Below are 18,624 nucleotides of genomic sequence, written 5' to 3'. Positions count from 1 at the left end.
GTAAACCTCATATGGAATCTGGACATCGCACAGAAATGATCTTCCTATTTAATATCCTCTTCAGATTAAATTACATTCAGCCTTCCAAGTCTGAGATTCCCACCCTAGGGAAGGAGCTAGGCTTGGAAGTGTGTGTAAAATCAACATTACAGGGCTACCACTAAAGGGTGGTCCTGCTTTGGAACAAAGAGTAGCCTCTAGTGCATTGTGGATCAAAAGACTCAGAGTTTGTGCAGGTCAGAAGCCAGGGTAAAAATTTTAGGCTCACTAACATCCTTGGAATATCTTCTGCATAAATAAATTACCACCATGCTGCTTTCATTGGTCTCTTACTCAAATATATGAACATACACTGGTTAGTACCCAGCCGTGGAGTATCTAGGGGTATGTTTATACTTTAAGCTAGAAGGTGTAAATGACACCACAGCCATGCTAGCTGTCATTGAGTTAGCATGCTAGAAATACAGTGTAGCCTATTCTTACCTCTTTCAAAAGTTTATCTTAACCAAACTTTTTCCATAAAAGTATTGCACAGTCTTTCCCCCTTCTCTTACTTGTAATGCAATTTCCTGAAAAGTGACTCTATAAAAATAACAATACTGGGTTCCATGTTTATTTTGTCTCAATGGCTTTCCATTTATAAATGAAAAAATAGGGACTTTTTCCAACTGCCAGCACTGCAAACTCAGTCTAGAATCTAAAAGACAAGTTGAGTTCCTTTTACTTCATGAACCATCATCTAGCTCATTCTATCAGAGTGACATTGGTTCTCCAGAGTTAATAGATGTAAAAAGTAGTAAACACATAGTTTTGTAAGTAAATAAAAACAGCTATATCTCTGAATATGTACAAGGGGCAGCTCTGTGAAATAAAAGCAACCATTTTTACACAGTCCCTTTTCAAATCAGAACCACACTTCGACTGCTGTGAATACAGCAGCAGTCAGGCTCCGGGAGAAAATATATGCTATAAAAAGCTTCTGAAACATAAAATAATGCAACACATTACCATTTTTGTCCATGGAATGAGGCTCAGACTGTTTCTTGCCAATATCAGCAAAGGATCTGACAATTGGAATCCTGTTGCTTAACTTCTTCTGATTCTGATGGTGGTGCTGCTTCAGTAAAGCTTCATGTACTCTGTGACGAACATCTTCGCTGAGCTGCCCTGAGCCCACTTGTTGGTCAAGAATCATATCTGAAAAATAAATACATAAATATAATATAATGAACAGAGAGAGGGAATTATGTTATTAATTAATAATTATAATGCCAAATAATAAAATATGAATTACAAGTGAAGGGCCCAGTCTTACATTCCTTACTCAAGGAAAAAACATTAAATCAGGCAGCTTCATGCTCCCTGGACTGAGCAGCAGTGACACAAAGCAGAAAAGAGACAGGTTCCCTGCTTTCATTTGCAGGACCTGGACCTTGCAGCAGCTAAGAACTGAAATTGCAAGGAAGTCCCAGACCAGAACATGCCCAGTGTTGATGGAATCTTCAACAAATTTAGCTAGAAAGCTCTAGCATGTCCCTAGTGAGCATGGATGGGCTATAGGGTTTTTGACTGAAAAGTCCGGTCAAAAAGGGGACCTGACAGTGTCCAGTCAGTACTAATGACTGGACAGCCAAAGTTCAGTTACTGCAGGAAGGGGAGGAACCCGGTCACCACCCGCACCAGCCCCTACTCAGCTGGGGCTACCTCTTACTTGTATCAGGTAGCTGCAGCTCTCAGCCAGGGTGATGGGGTCTTGGGGGAAGAGGCAGGGTGGGAGGTTCCAGCACTCCTGTTGGAGCCTCCGGTTTTTAAATATTACAAAGTTGGCGACGCTAGTGCCTATAACTTGGACAAATCTGGGCACATATTCATGGGAGCGGCAAAAGACAAGTTTCTGACACAGCGGCCACCCCATATCAAATTTCAAATCCCTGGTCCAAAGCATGGAGACACTAGAGGTTTACAAAGCAAACATCACCAGAATGTTTTAATATTGGCAAAACAATGTATTTTCCCAGCCTTATTTATGGAAACAACTGATACACTGTGTCTTAATATTTTTCTAAAACAAAACAAAACTCTGAAGAATATACCTGGCATGGAAAATGCCAGCCCAAACCATTAAAGTTTGGCAAAGTCATAAATAAATATAATTTTGATGCTTCCATAACAAAAAAATTTCAGATATCTGTTTTGGAGAATTTTGAAATTTTGGGTTTTCTATTCCAAATCAGAACACACAACCTTTCTCTGCCTAGCTCCATTCTCTAGTACTAGCTGTTTTAGAAGAAGGTGCAAGTAAACACTGCAGTAGTCAGTTGAGAGAGATCCTGTCCCCAGAGAAAATTCTTCCCAATCCCAATAGTTACCGGTTGGCTTATCCCCAGAAATACACATATATACATACATATATACACACACACCACTATGAGTCTGGATGGATGAGTCTGGATGGCCAGTTGTCCATATAAATGTTGAACGTTTTTTTAATCCTTCTGAGTTGTGGCATCACTGATATCTTGTGGCAATTAGTTCCACACGTTAATTATACATTTGTGTGAAAATGTACTGTTAGCAGTTTCAAATTTGCAATTTTCAGTTTCATTGAATGTCTTTTTGTTCTTTAATTTTGAGAAACAGTAAATACAAGTTCCTGACCTACCTAATCTTTTTCATTCATTATATTGTAGAAGTTTGTCATGTTCCTCTTATTTGTCTCCTCTCTAAGAATAAATGGTACACCTGCAATCGAGAGGCCTACCAGGAGCCAGCTGAACACTGGAAACAACTTAGGGTAGAGTGCAGACTGCATTAGCTTGTAATGATCCCCCAAGGAACCATGTTTCCCCCAGTGAGAAAAGAAGCACACCATGTTCCACCAACTTCTGTTTCCATCACAACACTTGTAAAGGACTTTATGGCCCCCTTACACGGCTGGTGCACTGCCTTGCAAAAGGGCTAGGGTATGAGCCAAGAACCTAAATGTCTATTTTACAAATTAATCTATGATTAAGTAGATGAAAATATACATTTGTATGTCATTGTCATGGTCCAAATCTTGTGGGAAGGTTTTTGTTCCCTCCCCTTTTCCCATGCGCCCACACAAGATCACAATCTGGCTCTATATTACTAAGCAATTCACTGATAATGCTTTCAATAAAACAGCAGAAAGAAATTTCAAATAAGAATATACAGCAAAACTAACACCACTTTATTCAGAAACATTGAATAAATAAGAATCCAATCCTGCAAGTGCAATGCTGACAGACCCCGGTCGTTGGGATCGAACCGGGGACCTCTGGAGCTTAGTGCATGAGCCTCTACAGCAGGGGTGGCCAACCTGTGGCTCCGGAACCACATACGGGTCTTCAGAAGTTAATATGTGACTCCTTGTATAGGCACCTATTCCGGGGATGGAGCTACAGGCGCCAACTTTCCAATGTGCCAGGGGGTGCTCACTGCTCAACCCTTGGCTCTGCCACAGGCCCTGCCCCCTCTCAATCCCTTACTTTCCCCTCCCCTGAGCCTGCCATGCCCTCACTCCTCCCCTCCCTTCCCCCGAACCTCCTGCATGTCACGAAACAGCTGATTGGGAAGTGCTGGGAGGGAGGGGAAGGCACTGATCAGCGGGGCTGATGGCTGGCGGGAGGTGCTGGTGGTGGGAGAAGCTGATGGGGGGCTACTGATGTATTACTGTGGCTCTTTGGCAATGTACATTGGTAAATTCTGGCTCCTTCTCAGGCTCAGGTTGGCCACCCCTGCTCTACAGCATGAGTTAAAAGCCAATTGGCTGTTAGCTAAGGCTGTAGAGCAGACTCATTTAACTCTCTCTCTCTCTCTCTAAGTGGTCTCGTTGGCACTAGATGGGACAAAACACCACACCCAGGAAGTGTGTGGTTACACAAGCAGATCTATATGCTCATGCTGAGCCCCATTGTATGGAGGCATGGATGGGATTTGGCCTAAATAATGTAAATGATTATGCAGATATCAGAATGAAAAGATTCAGCACAAAATCCACTAACAAAAAATATCAAGAAGCATTGTTCACTTTTAATGGAAAAGAAGCTGTTGAGTTGATATATTTAATTTGGGCAAAAATCTTGTTGGCAACAGTAGTAATGCTTAAAAGCAAAGCAAAGCAAAGAAAAAGAGAAAGAGAGAGAGATACTAGGGCAAGTAAATCAGCAACATATTAGCACAAAATGTCCTTTCATATCCATTAGGATAAATCGTGCTACACAGAAATGGTGATATAATGAACTGAGTCAGAAACTTGCTGTACTGAAAATTCTGACAGCTCTTGAGCCTGTTTCCAAGACAGGCTCGTATCAACCAGTAAATTCAGTGGTGAAGCAAGCAAAGCAGAAAAATAAATAAATAAAAGACAGATATGTTATAAGCAGAGACAGATTTTGTCAAGTCTTTGATAGCGACCAAGAGCTAAAGAACAAAAAAAGATTAAATAAGTACTCAGGTGAAATGCACAGTGAAACTGCAAAATTCAGCAATGCACTGAATGTACATACATTGTTGTGTTTGTAAAGTTCAGAGTAACCATATAATAAACTAATGTGTCACATAAAGATGCAGATGCAGTAAGCGTTGTGAAGCTGGAGTACATAGAAAGTGTCATCTACAGAGAATTGGTTTACTTGTAAAAACAGAAACAAAAAACAATTTAGGACAAAATGAAAGGTGCAAGGAGTAGACAGCCTGCATCCATATTACATGGGCTAAGGGTAGACGTATCTCTGTCCCTCCCCTCCATCCATGTAAAACAAAACATGCAGAGGCAATGGCTTAAGAATTGGATGGAAGAAGAGGCACAATATAACAAGTACGTTGGTCTTCATGTTCAGCATCAAATCTGATTTTCTCAGTCTTCTCAATGCAGTTCATTTTATTGGGCTATATATCAAGGTTAAACTCCTATAAAAAATGCACAGCTGCATAGATTTGAGGAGTTTGACCTAATTTCTGCATCTTGTTTTGTTGTGTGGTGTAGTCTGGAGTAAAACAATTTGGTCTTACATGGGTGGATCGGGTTTATTGGAGAGGAAGTCGGTCACTGAAACAGAGGCATAAGCCATAGCCTGGAATGGTTGGTGAGCTATCCTTTGAGAATAAAGTTATTCTGAGTTGCATTTTTAAATTTTGCTTCCTCCTTTATTGTTAGCAAAAATGACCAGATTGATTAATGTCGCTATTGGCAGAAGAAGAATGGGATAGCATCAAACAAAGATATCTTGACTCATCTGCTGACACCTTATATTACTTTAAAAGTTCACAACCTAAAAGGTTGTTACACTAAAATAATTATCTCAGAACACTATGAGCTTTTGATGCTATTACAACAAAGCAACATGATATGCTGCAATTTTTTTAACCTATTGATGAATTAAAATTTAAATGTTTTAATTTTCATAAACTGTATGATTTAATGCACTGTTATTCTAGATTGGCAAAGCTTCTGTTACCTTTGACAAACTTACCTCACGTATTTGGAACAAGTTGCTAACCCTGAACACAAAGGTGTCTATTTATCAGGCTTGTGTCCTTAGTACTGTCCTTTACGATTATGAAAGTTGGGTTATATAATCCAAGCAGGAGTGGATATAGAACAGTTTTCACCTCTGCCCTCTTAGAAAAATCCTTGGAGTTACTTGGGTACCAATGGGCCACCAATAACGAGATCCTTGAGAGAACTGGCCTACAGTCTGTGCAGACTATGCTGGACATTCACAGACTTCGTTGGTTGGGACTTGTGGAGTGCATGTCTTAAGATCATCTGCCGAAGCCTGTGCCCTATGGCCAATTTAAGAAGTGCCTGAGATGCAGAGGAAGGCCAAAGCTCCAATATAGCAATAAGGATCCTGTTCAGGATCCTGACACAAGGAAAAAAGGAGAGCAGCAGAATATGGACCCTGGACTTCAGGAAAGCTGTTTGACTCCCTCAGGGAATTGATGGGCAGGATCTCCTGAAGAATAACATGAGGGGGAAAGGAGTCCAGGAGAGCTGGCTATATTTTAAAGAATCCTTATTGAGGTTTCAGGGACAAACCATCCCGATGAGAAGAAGGAACAGAAAGATGGCAGACGATCAGCTTGGCTTAACAGTGAAATCCTTGCTGATCTTACAACATAAAAAAGAAGCTTACAAGAAGTAGAAGATTGGACAAATGACCAGGGAAGAGTATAAAAATATTGCTCGGGCATGCAGGAGTGAAATCAGGAAGGCCAAATCACACCTGGAGTTGGAGCTAGCAAGAGATGTTAAGAGTAACAAGAAGGGTTTCTTCAGGTATGTTAGTAACAAGAAGAAAGTCAAGGAAAGTGTGGGCCCCTTACTAAATGAGGGAGGCAACCTAGTGACAGAGGATGTGGAAAAAGCTAATGTACTCAATGCTTTTTTTGCCTCTGTCTTCACAAACAAGGTCAGCTCCCAGACTGCTGCACTGGTCAGCACAGCATGGGGAGGAGGTGACCAGCCCTCTGTGGAGAAAGAAGTGATTCGGGACTATTTAGAAAAGCTGGATGAGCACAAGTCCATGGAGCTGGATGCGCTACATCTGAGAGTGCTAAAGGAGTTGGCGGACGTGATTGCAGAGCCATTGGCCATTATCTCTGAAAACTCATGGCGAACGGGGGAAGTCCCCGATGACTGGAAAAAGGCTAATGTAGTGCCCATCTTTAAAAAAGGGAAAAAGGAGGATCTGGGGAACTACAGGCCAGTCAGCCTCACTTAAATCCTGGAAAAATCATGGAGGAGAGGAAAAGTGATGAGGAACAGTCAGCATGGATTCACCAAGGGCAAGTCATGACTGACTCATCAAATTGCCTTCTATGATGAGATAATTGGCTCTGTGGATTAGGGGAAAGCAGTGGATGTGTTATTCCTTGATTTTAGCAAATCTTTTAATACGGTCTCCCACAGTATTCTTGCCAGCAAGTAAAAGAAGTATGGGCTGCATGAATGGACTATAAGGTGGATAGAAAGCTGGCTAGATCATCGGGATCAACGGGTAGTGAGCAATGGCTCCATGTCTAGTGGTAGATACGCTGGAGGGTAGGGATAGGATACAGAGGGAGCTAGACAACTTAGAAGATTGGGCCAAAAGAAATCTGATGAGGTTCAACAAGGACAAGTGCAGAGTCCTGCACTTAGGATGGAAGAATCCCATGCACTGCTACAGACTAAGGACCGAATGGCTAGGCAGCAGTTCTGCAGAAAAGGACCTAGGGGTTACAGTGGAGGAGAACCTGGATATGAATCAACAGTGTGCCCCTGTTACCAAGAAGGCTAATGGCATTTTGGGATGTATAAGTAGGGGCATTACCAGCAGATCGAAGGATGTGATCATTCCCCTCTATTCGACATTGGTGAGGCCTCACCTGGAGTACTGTGTCTAGTTTGGGGCCCCACACTACAAGAAGGATGTGGAAAAATTGGAAAACGTCCAGCGGAGGGCAACAAAAATTATTAGGAGACTGGAACACATGAATTATGAGGAGAGGCTGAGGGAACTGGGACTGTTTAGTCTGCAGAAGAGAAGAATGAGGGGGGATTTGATAGCTGCTTTCAACTACCTGAAAAGGGATTCCAAAGAGGATGAATCTAGACTGTTCTCAGTGGAGGCAGATGACAGAACAAGGAGTAATGGTCTCAAGTTGCAGAGGGGGTGGTTTAAGTTGGATATTAGGAAAAACTTTTTCACTAGGAGGGTGGTGAAGCACTGGAACGGGTTACCTAGGGAGATGGTGGAATCTCCTTCCTTTGATGTTTTTAAGGTCAGACTTGACAAAGCCCTGGCTGGGATGATTTAGTTGGGGATTGGTCCTGCTTTGAGCAGGGGGTTGGACTAGATGACCTCCTGATGTCTCTTCCAACCCTGATATTCTATGATTCTATGGGTCATCTAAGGATCCACAGTTCTATACACCTATATATAGACTGAAAGCCAAGGATAGATACAGAGATAATATAGATGCAGACATACACACACAGTACTTCTATCTCTGAATAGCTGCAGAAACAGACTGAGGGGGAAAATATTCTTTAAGTTATAATTATTATTATTATTATTATTTTCATAGTCACCCTCCATCAACATCACATAGTGTGGTCCCCATGATAAGTAGATCTAAGCTATGTCGACTTGCAATTTGCATGGCTTAGATCGGCTTTCCGCTGTAGTGTAGACATGGCCTCAGAAACCAAAAGGCAAATAGAGAGAACTGTTTAAACAAGCAAATCTGATTATTTCTGAAGTCTGATTCATGATTTCGGAATGTGCGGGTTGGCAATCTTGCATTACTACTCCTGGGAGTTCAACAAGAGCTAGCATGGGTAGGTGTATATGAGCTGGGAACCATACCCCTAACTTGCAGTATATATGTAGCTTAACAGTACCAAAACTCCAGGGAACTTTCACCTCTGCAGCAGGACAAAGACAATTTACTTCTCCAGAAAAAACATCCCTCTTCCACAATACATAAAACCCATCAGAGGCCCCTTTTATACTCAGATGCAATTTAACTTTAGGCTTTTCAAGGCAGTATCACAACTACAGTGTGCAACTCTTTGAAAAGTAAACTGTGTAGAAGAATTAGGAATATCAATAAACTACATTCTATTACTATTTGCAGTTAGTGGATACAGTAACACAGTGTGGCATGAGAAATGTTGATATTGACAAAGCCTTGAAGCCCTTATGGCTTTTGGCAGTAAGAAAATCTTGGTTTACAAAGAAACAGTGAAGAAAACATTGTTTATTTTTTAAGCAGAATATTCATCCTTCTTGGTCAGTTTTTTTTAAAGAAACTTGAATTTCTTTACTATTCCTTTATGTTTAATTTCAAGATCTCTCCCCAATCAGACTCATTTAAAATATCTTTATACTGTCTATAACCCAACTCTATGATTAAGAAACACTTAACAAAATAGAGTAAAACATGCAACATTAGACCACTTTATGTTAATCCATGATCTAATATTGATCTAACAATCAAATAATTTGGAAGCTGAAAGAACAAACAGGCCCAATCCTTCCCCCACTGAAGTCAAATACAGTATTCAAATCAATTTCAGTGGGAACAGGATCAAGTAAAAAGCATGAATACGAACCATTAATGTGAGGGAAGTCAATGGGAGTCTTCACTGGGAACCAAATTGGGCCTTTAATTATTATTAATTGTTATTACTGGGACCTTAATTATTGAGATTTTCAGAGTCACTAAGGGATTTGGGCACCCACTTTTCATTAAGAGAAATAATACATCCAAATTCCTTAGGCAGCTTTGAAAATTTAAGCCTACTGCGTCCAAACCTGCCCGAGTTCCCCACCAGCATTTTGAGGTTCTGAGCCCCTGCCAGTTTCAGGTTCTACATTTGCTATTGAAGACTGCACAAGACATTTGTATAATTCATATCTTTCTGTAAACAGCAATATAAACTAACAGTTCTTTGTACTGAAAAAGCTATAATTTTCTACAAACCTTAAATTCTCACTTTCCTTATATACGAAATTAGCAGCTCCCATGTCAGGGTGAAAAACAGGGATAATAAAAGTCTTCATTTTGTTCTCAGAGAATATCACAAAAGAACAAATTTTGCTCTGGAGCAACTCCACTGTTTACATTGGAGATACACCAGATTTACATTGGAGTAACTGAGAGCAGTACTTTACCAATTATCTAATTTTTAACCACTCCAAAATAGCACCTAAAATCTATAAGATACCTAGAGCCTGTCCCCTGTGCCAGTGAGCAAGGAAAGGTGAAGACCTGAAGAGCCTTTCCCCACTCCTTTTTTCTCTGCTGTGCAGCAGCTGGCCACAGTAAAAGTCCTCAAGATCAAAGGACCAAATTTTTTTGGTGTAAATTGGCCCAGCCCCATTTACTTCAAAGGAGCTGTGTCAGTTTACATCAGCAGAGAATTTGATCAAAAGGAACACAAGGATGCCACAGGACTAGTGAAGCTAGCTCAACCTTTAAATCTGCCATTGTGTGATACATTCAATCAAAATGTGTGACAAATGGCCAGAATGTGGAATCCTTAGGTTTTATTGTCTGTCATGCCATAATCAAACAGATTGTAAGGGTTTGTTAACCTCACAACCTATTTTTATGAATATTTTCTCTGTGTGAATTCAGTAAACTATTTTTTTTTAATTGAAAAACAAATTCTATCATGGACAACCATAAAGGTTTCCTGTATGGATTGTCAGCAGGATTTGAACCTAGGATCTAAATCCCCATCCCAGACCTCTACCACTTGAGCTGTTACTCTCTAGTTTGATCAGCCACTGGAGGGGGATGAGACACACACTTTCCCAGTGAGTTACACAACTATTTACTAGACAGCAGCAGAATGTTGGAGTCAGGATTACTAAATTCTGTCTCTGGCTCAAGGAGGGGAGTGTGTCTAGTAGTTACAATAGTGGTTATAAGCAGGTTAGCTAAAAACATATATTTGATATGTTCATTCTGAGAAGCAGTGTGGCTAAGTAGATTAAAAAGCTGGGTTCTATTCCCAAATTTCCCTCAAATGGACTTTGTTCAACATCTCTGCTACTGATGTATAAAATGGGGGAATGACACTTGCTGCCTTCTAGGGTAGGAGAGAGACAAGGTGGATGAAGTAATATCTTTTATTGGACCAACTTCTGTTTGTGAGAAAGTGCAGGAGTAGGAATACTATAGAACTAGGGTAGGAGTCTGTTGCTTTGCTCAATAATAAGTGCAGCGAAGTCCACAGAAAGTAAAAGTGAGACAAACTCCTGGCTCACAGCTTGGTGAGAACATCAGAGCTGCTTCTATGGTGCCAGGAAATTCAGGGCTATGTCAGTGTGACACCATGTATCCCATAATGTATGGAGACAATACTTTTGTTTCCATTAGAGCATTAAAAAAGTATTTTGCAACCCCCAAAAAATGAAAGCTTGTGAATACAGTTTGTTTTGGTTGCAAACACAAGGTGGAAAATTAGACCATTGAATGGAACTGAGCTGAAGTTTCAACATCAGTCAGGTAATTTTGGAAATATGAGAGATTCCCTAATTCATGACTATTGTAGTTACTGAAAGGTTGCTAAGAAACACCGAGTTAACCCTTAGACAAAGCAGCACAACTTTGCCAACCTGATGAAGACTTGTATCTGGAGGTGATCAAATGTTAGCAAAAACCAAAACCAAAACCAAAACCAGGTTGGCGAAAAGGGTGCAAACTGAATAAAAGAATTAAAGACAAAGGCAGTGCCAAACCTGTGGGAAGTAGCTTGTTCACAGACAATGTCATGCTTGTGGTAATGAGTATCATAAATGCTGTATTAAAAAACCTCTTTGCAAACATGTGATGTTAGGGGGAAAAACCTAGATTTGTAAAATGAATCCACCACAGACGGAGAAATGTTTTTCAGTAAGAAAGTTGCATCTGAAAGGGGAGTCCAAAATGCTCCAAAAAGTAAATGAAAATTGGTGCACAGAATCAAGCAAACGTATTTGCAGAATAAGATTTGCACAGATTGAAAGCCTAACAAGATATTACTAAAAATAGTGAAACTGCACACTCAGCCATGAGAGGCTGAGGGCCTGCAAAGCCCAATGATCTCACTAACAGGATTGAGCCATTACACAGAGAGAAAATTTCAGCGTGAGAAACATGTGAACTCCCTAAAGAATATAATGGTATAGTGCATAAACTGACTTTTGTAAGAATAGAAAAGGGCTAACAATCAATATTGGATTTGAAATTATGGAAAAGTTAAAACATAACGTGTGCAGGTCACTGAAAAACTAATAGACAACACAGAGGTCATGCTGAATAAATTTATTTATTTGAAGGGGTCTGCTGTTTCCCTAAACCACACTGAGTACAACCAAAATAAATGGCAAGACCAGAGATTCATGCAACAAAGAAAGTACCATCACTAAAGGTTGACCAAAAAGTCTTTGAGCCAAACAATAGAAAATGGAATCATATGCTGAGTGCTAGAACCTTCTGGGTTCATTCAGTGGTTTGTCAACAAACCAGATGGTAATCTGAGAATCTGCATGGATCCAAAGGAACTAAATAAAAATATCAAAAAAGAACAGTTTTATCTGTCAATTTGAACTGAAATAATGGGAAGAATAACAGAGTAGAGTGGTTCTCTAAATCAGATGTTGCAACTATCTTCTGGCAAATACCTCTTGAAAAGACAAGTTCCAAAATACACTATTTGGATGACAGATTCCTGAGACTTCATTTGAACATATGGTCTGCACTAGAAGTGACCGATAGACTGCTACAGTTCAAAGGAATTCTTGTATAGAGTGCGTATTGACTATATACTAATCTGGGAGCTACACCAGCAATACATGACAAAAGACTATGTATCGTACTCAAATATAGGTAAAGGTGGTTTAAAATTGAAGTAAAAGAAATGTTTCTGCAAGCCTGGGTGAAGTACTTTTAAATGAGGGAATAAAATCTGACAAAGAAAAATGAATAGCAAATTGAGAAATGGCAAGAACATGCAATCTAAAAGACCTAAAATGCCTGATGTGAACATTCATCTCAGGAAACCCAGCTAGAACAACAATATATTATTTCCGTATATAGCATTGCAGATATGTATAGCACTTAATCATCAGATACAAATAGACAGGTCCCTGCCCCAACAAGCTCACAGTCTTACAGATATTTTTTTAAATAGGGACAAATTTTGAATACAAAACAAAGCATAATGAAGAATGGGATCATTTGAAAACTCCCATCACGAGTGGTACAATATTTTAATGCACAATTAACAATTTCTAGGGATGTACCACAAAATATTTTGAAAGCCATCTTAGTGCAATAACAGTACAGTCATTTTTCAGAGTAGCAGCCGTGTTAGTCTGTATTCGCAAAAAGAAAAGGAGTACTTGTGGCACCTTAGAGACTAACAAATTTATTTGAGCATAAGCTTTCGTGAGCTACAGCTCACTTCATCGGATGCATTTGGTGGAAAATACAGTGGGGAGATTTATATACACACACAGAGAACATGAAACAAAGGGTTTTATCATACACGCTATAAGGAGAGTGATCACTTAAGATGAGCCATCAGCAGCAGCGGGGGGAGGGGGAAAGGAGGAAAACCTTTCATGGTGACAAGCAAGGTAGGCTATTTCCAGCAGTTAACAAGAACATCTGAGGAACAATGGGGGTGGAGGGGGTGGGGGGTGGAGAAATAACATGGGGAAATAGTATTACTTTGTGTAATGACTCATCCACTCCCAGTCTCTATTCAAGCCTAAGTTAATTGTATCCAGTTTGCAAATTAATTCCAATTCAGCAGTCTCTCGTTGGAGTCTGTTTTTGAAGTTTTTTTGTTGAAGAATAGCCACCCTCAGGTCTGTAATCGAGTGACCGGAGAGATTGAAGTGTTCTCCAACTGGTTTTTGAATGTTATAATTCTTGACGTCTGATTTGTGTCCATTCATTCTTTTACGTAGAGACTGTCCAGTTTGACCAATGTACATGGCAGAGGGGCATTGCTGGCACATGATGGCATATATCACATTGGTAGATGCGCAGGTGAACGAGCCTCTGATAGTGTGGCTGATGTGATTAGGCCCTATGATGGTGTCCCCTGAATAGATATGTGGACAGAGTTGGCAACGGGCTTTGTTGCAAGGATAGGTTCCTGGGTTAGTAGTTCTTTTGTGTGGTGTGTGGTTGCTGGTGAGTATTTGCTTCAGGTTGGGGGGCTGTCTGTAAGCAAGGACTGGCCTGTCTCCCAACATCTGTGAGAGTGATGGGTCATCCTTCAGGATAGGTTGTAGATCCTTGATGATGCATTGGAGAGGTTTTAGATGGGGGCTGAAGGTGATGGCTAGTGGCGTTCTGTTATTTTCTTTGTTGGGCCTGTCCTGTAGTAGGTGACTTCTGGGTACTCTTCTGGCTCTGTCAATCTGTTTCTTCACTTCAGCAGGTGGGTATTGTAGTTGTAAGAATGCATGATAGAGATCTTGTAGGTGTTTGTCTCTGTCTGAGGGGTTGGAGCAAACGCAGTTATATCGTAGAGCTTGGCTGTAGACTATGGATCTTGTGGTATGATCTGGATAAAAGCTAGTGGCATGTAGGTAGGAATAGCGGTCAGTAGGTTTCCGATATAGGGTGGTGTTTATGTGACCATCGCGTATTAGCACCGTAGTGTCCAGGAAGTGGATCTCTTGTGTGGACTGGTCCAGGCTGAGGTTGATGGTGGGATGGAAATTGTTGAAATCATGGTGGAATTCCTCATGGGCTTCTTTTCCATGGGTCCAGATGATGAAGATGTCATCAATGTAGCGCAAGTAGAATAGGGGCATTAGGGGACGAGAGTTGAAGAAGCGTTGTTCTAAGTCAGCCATAAAAATGTTGGCATACTGTGGGGCCGTGCGGGTACCCATCGCAGTGCCGCTGATTTGAAGGTATACATTGTCCCCAAATGTGAAATAGTTATGGGTGAGGACAAAGTCACAAAATTCAGCCACCAGGTTAGCCGTGACATTATCGGGGATTGTGTTCCTGACGGCTTGTAGTCCATCTTTGTGTGGAATGTTGGTGTAGAGGGCTTCTACATCCATAGTGGCTAGGATGGTGTTTTTAGGAAGATCACTGATGGATTGTAGTTTCCTCAGGAAGTCAGTGGTGTCTCGAAGATAGCTGGGAGTGCTGGTAACGTAGGGCCCGAGGAGAGAGTCTACATAGCCAGACAATCCTGCTGTCAGGGTGCCAATGCCTGAGATGATGGGGCGTCCAGGATTTCCAGGTTTATGGATCTTGGGTAGCAGATAGAATACCCCAGGTCGGGGTTCTAGGGGTGTGTCTGTGCGGATTTGTTCTTATGCTTTTTCAGGGAGTTTCTTGAGCAAATGCTGTAGTTTCTTTTGGTAACTCTCAGTGGGATCAGAGGGTAATAGGGAGAACACTTCAATCTCTCCGGTCACTCGATTACAGACCTGAGGGTGGCTATCCTTCAACAAAAAAACTTCAAAAACAGACTCCAAATAGAGACTGCTGAATTGGAATTAATTTGCAAACTGGATACAATTAACTTAGGCTTGAATAGAGACTGGGAATGGATGAGTCATTACACAAAGTAATACTATTTCCCCATGTTATTTCTCCCCCCCAAACCCCCACTGTTCCTCAGATGTTCTTGTTAACTGCTGGAAATAGCCTACCTTGCTTGTCACCATGAAAGGTTTTCCTCCTCCCTTCCCCCCCCCCCCCGCTGCTGCTGATGGCTCATCTTAAGTGATCACTCTCCTTACAGTAAAAAGAAAAGGAGTACTTGTGGCACCTTAGAGACTAACAAATTTATTAGAGCATAAGCTTTTGTGAGCTACAGCTCACTTTATCGGATGCATTTGGTGGAAAAAACAGAGGAGAGATTTATATACACACACAGAGAACATGAAACAATGGGTTTATCATACACACTGTAAGGAGAGTGATCACTTAAGATAAGCCATCACCAGCAGCAGGGGGGGGAAAGGAGGAAAACCTTTCATGGTGACAAGCAAGGTAGGCTAATTCCAGCAGTTAACAAGAATATCAGATTTCAGAGTAGCAGCCCTGTTAGTCTGTATTCGCAAAAAGAAAAGGAGTACTTGTGGCACTTTAGAGACTAACAAATTTATTAGAGCATAAGCTTTCGTGAGCTACAGCTCACTTCATCGGATGCATTATCAGAATATCAGAGGAATAGTGGGGGGTGGGGTGTTAGGGAGAAATACCATGGGGAAATAGTTTTACTTTGTGTAATGACTCATCCATTCCCAGTCTCTATTCAAGCCTAAGTTAATTGTATCCAGTTTGCAAATTAATTCCAATTCAGCAGTTTCTCATTGGAGTCTGTTTTTGAAGCTTTTACCACACACCACACAACAGAACCACTAATCCAGGAACCTATCCTTGCAACAAAGCCCGTTGCCAACTCTGTCCACATATCTATTCAGGGGATACCATCATAGGGCCTAATCACATCAGCCACACTATCAGAGGCTGGTTCACCTGCACATCTACCAATGTGATATATGCCATCATGTGCCAGCAATGCCCCTCTGCCATGTACATTGGCCAAACTGGACAGTCTCTACGTAAAAGAATGAATGGACACAAATCAGACGTCAAGAATTATAACATTCAAAAACCAGTTGGAGAACACTTCAATCTCTCTGGTCACTCGATCACAGACCTAAGAGTGGCTATCCTTCAACAAAAAAGCTTCAAAAACAGACTCCAACGAGAGACTGCTGAATTGGAATTAATTTGCAAACTGGATACAATTAACTTAGGCTTGAATAGAGACTGGGAATGGATGAGTCATTACACAAAGTAAAACTATTTCCCCATGGTATTTCTCCCCCCTACCCCACCCCCCACTGTTCCTCTGATATTCTTGTTAACTGCTGGAATTAGCCTACCTTGCTTGTCACCATGAAAGGTTTTCCTCCTTTCCCCCCCCCTGCTGCTGGTGATGGCTTATCTTAAGTGATCACTCTCCTTACAGTGTGTATGATAAACCCATTGTTTCATGTTCTCTGTGTGTGTATATAAATCTCTCCTCTGTTGTTTTCCACCAAATGCATCCGATGAAGTGACCTGTAGCTCACGAAAGCTTATGCTCAAATAAATTTGTTAGTCTCTAAGGTGCCACAAGTACTCCTTTTCTTTTTGCGAATACAGACTAACATGGCTGCTACTCTGAAACCTCTCCTTACAGTGTGTATGATAAAACCCATTGTTTCATATTCTCTGTGTGTGTATATAAATCTCCCCACTGTATTTTCCACCAAATGCATCCGATGAAGTGAGCTGTAGCTCACGAAAGCTTATGCTCAAATAAATTTATTAAAGTTATTGTTCACCTGTAGATTTTATCTGAAGCATGTTAAGAAGATCTTTTAAAAATATATACTCAAATAGAGAGAGAGTCGAGGGCAGGGGTGGCCAGCCTGTGGCTCCACAGCCACATGCAGCTCTTCAGAAGTTAATATGTGGCTCCTTGTATAGGCACCGATTCCAGGGATGGAGCTACAGGTGCCAACTTTCCAATCTGCCGGGGGGTGCTCACTGCTCAACCCCTGGCTCTGCCACAGGCCCTGCCCCTACTCCACCCCTTCCCACGCCCTCCCCTGAGCCTGCCATGCCCTCGCTGCTCCCCCTCCGAGTCTCCTGCACGCCATGAAACAGCTGATTGGGAAGTCCGGGGAGGCGCTGATCGGTGTGGCTGTCGGTGGGCTGGGAGTGGGGCGGGGGAAAGCTGATGGGAGGCTGCTGACGTATTACTGTGGCTGTTTGGCAATGTACACTGGTAAATTCTGGCTCCTTTTCAGGCTCAGGTTGGCCACCCCTGGTCTAGGACTATGTTCTGGATGTTTAACGCTTCAATGAATAAATAAAGTGTTTATATGGATTAAAAGTCTTGGCTGAAGCAGACAAACCCCTTGATGACAATCTAGCAATGCAGGTTAAGTGAAACTCCTTCAAGGATAGAAAGACTGTTGTTGCATTTACAAAAGTGTAATTTGAAGCAGGAATGTAGCCCAGACAGCAAATTTCTGATGTCAGATATACTGTCACGAGCATTTTTGCATAATATAGTCTCCAGGCAAATAAACTGAAAATATATGCATATAACAATTTTACTTGTTACAATCAGAGTGACGTCTTACATAGAATAATGTGGAAAACTATCCATAGTGAGACTATTCAAATCCTATGCAAAGTTATTAAAAAGGTAGAAATAGCAGGAAAAAAAACCACAGAAACCAATTGTGCACCACAAAGATAAGGAGTTAGGGTAACTGAGGAGTGTTACCAAAAGCCAAAGTGCATAGTACCCTCTACCTTAAGAAAACAAGTTTTGCAACACAGGAAGTATCTGGTAGCATTGAGAAAACTAAATGATGAGTGTGAATGTCATTGTTCTGGCCTAGCATAATCATGGGTAGAAGGCAATAATGCAAGTATTGAACAATTTTCTGAAGAAAATGATGCCAACAGACAACAGAACCTGTGACAGCAGGGAAAGGTTGGGACTGACCTCTGTATTTAGGGATGTTCTGTGATACCCAGGAACTGTTTCTTTACTTTAATAAGTGTTAATATTATCCAATACAAGCAGAACTCCTGTCATTTCTAGGATCAAACCAATGTTTCCAAAATGTGGTGTACCATAAGTGGAACTATAACAACTAATAATGGGCAGTTATTTAGTAAAATAGACTTTAAAGACTCTGCTGCTAAGTATAAATTTCATCATTATACTTCAAGTCCAGGACTTATTTTATTTATAGGAAAAAAAACCCTTTCCTATTAATTGGAAATATCAGAGTTGTGTGCATACACAGCAAGCCTATGTAACTATCTGACCTTATTACTGCTAAACCTCCTTCTTCCTCCTCAAGCCTTTCTGTTTGCCGCATTTACTTGTTGCATCTTTCTGCAGCCTCTTAAGATCCAGGCGCCTATCTTCCTGTGTGTTTGTAACATGCCTAGCACAATGAAGCTTGATCCTGATTGGGGCTTTCCAGTACTACTGCAATTCAAACAACAATAATAGAAGGACGTCCCTAATCAAATGGGCTAGGAGCTTTATTTATA

General features: G+C 41.1%; 1 protein-coding gene across 5 annotated transcripts in view; it reads right to left on the bottom strand.

Moving 5' to 3' along the window:
- SLC4A10 (solute carrier family 4 member 10) overlaps window positions 1–18,624 on the bottom strand; it is a 282,938-nt gene that overhangs the window by 72,503 nt on the left and 191,811 nt on the right. For all 5 annotated transcript variants that reach the window (XM_043505193.1, XM_043505194.1, XM_043505195.1 and 2 more), the window contains exon 6: window positions 1,009–1,197. In XM_043505193.1, the coding sequence (XP_043361128.1) occupies window positions 1,009–1,197 (189 nt within the window). The remainder of the gene's footprint in view (window positions 1–1,008; window positions 1,198–18,624) is intronic.

Source organism: Dermochelys coriacea, chromosome 11 (assembly GCF_009764565.3).
Source record: "Dermochelys coriacea isolate rDerCor1 chromosome 11, rDerCor1.pri.v4, whole genome shotgun sequence".
In the NCBI taxonomy this organism is placed as follows: domain Eukaryota; kingdom Metazoa; phylum Chordata; order Testudines; family Dermochelyidae; genus Dermochelys; species Dermochelys coriacea.
This window is presented reverse-complemented; position numbering and strand designations above follow the sequence as displayed.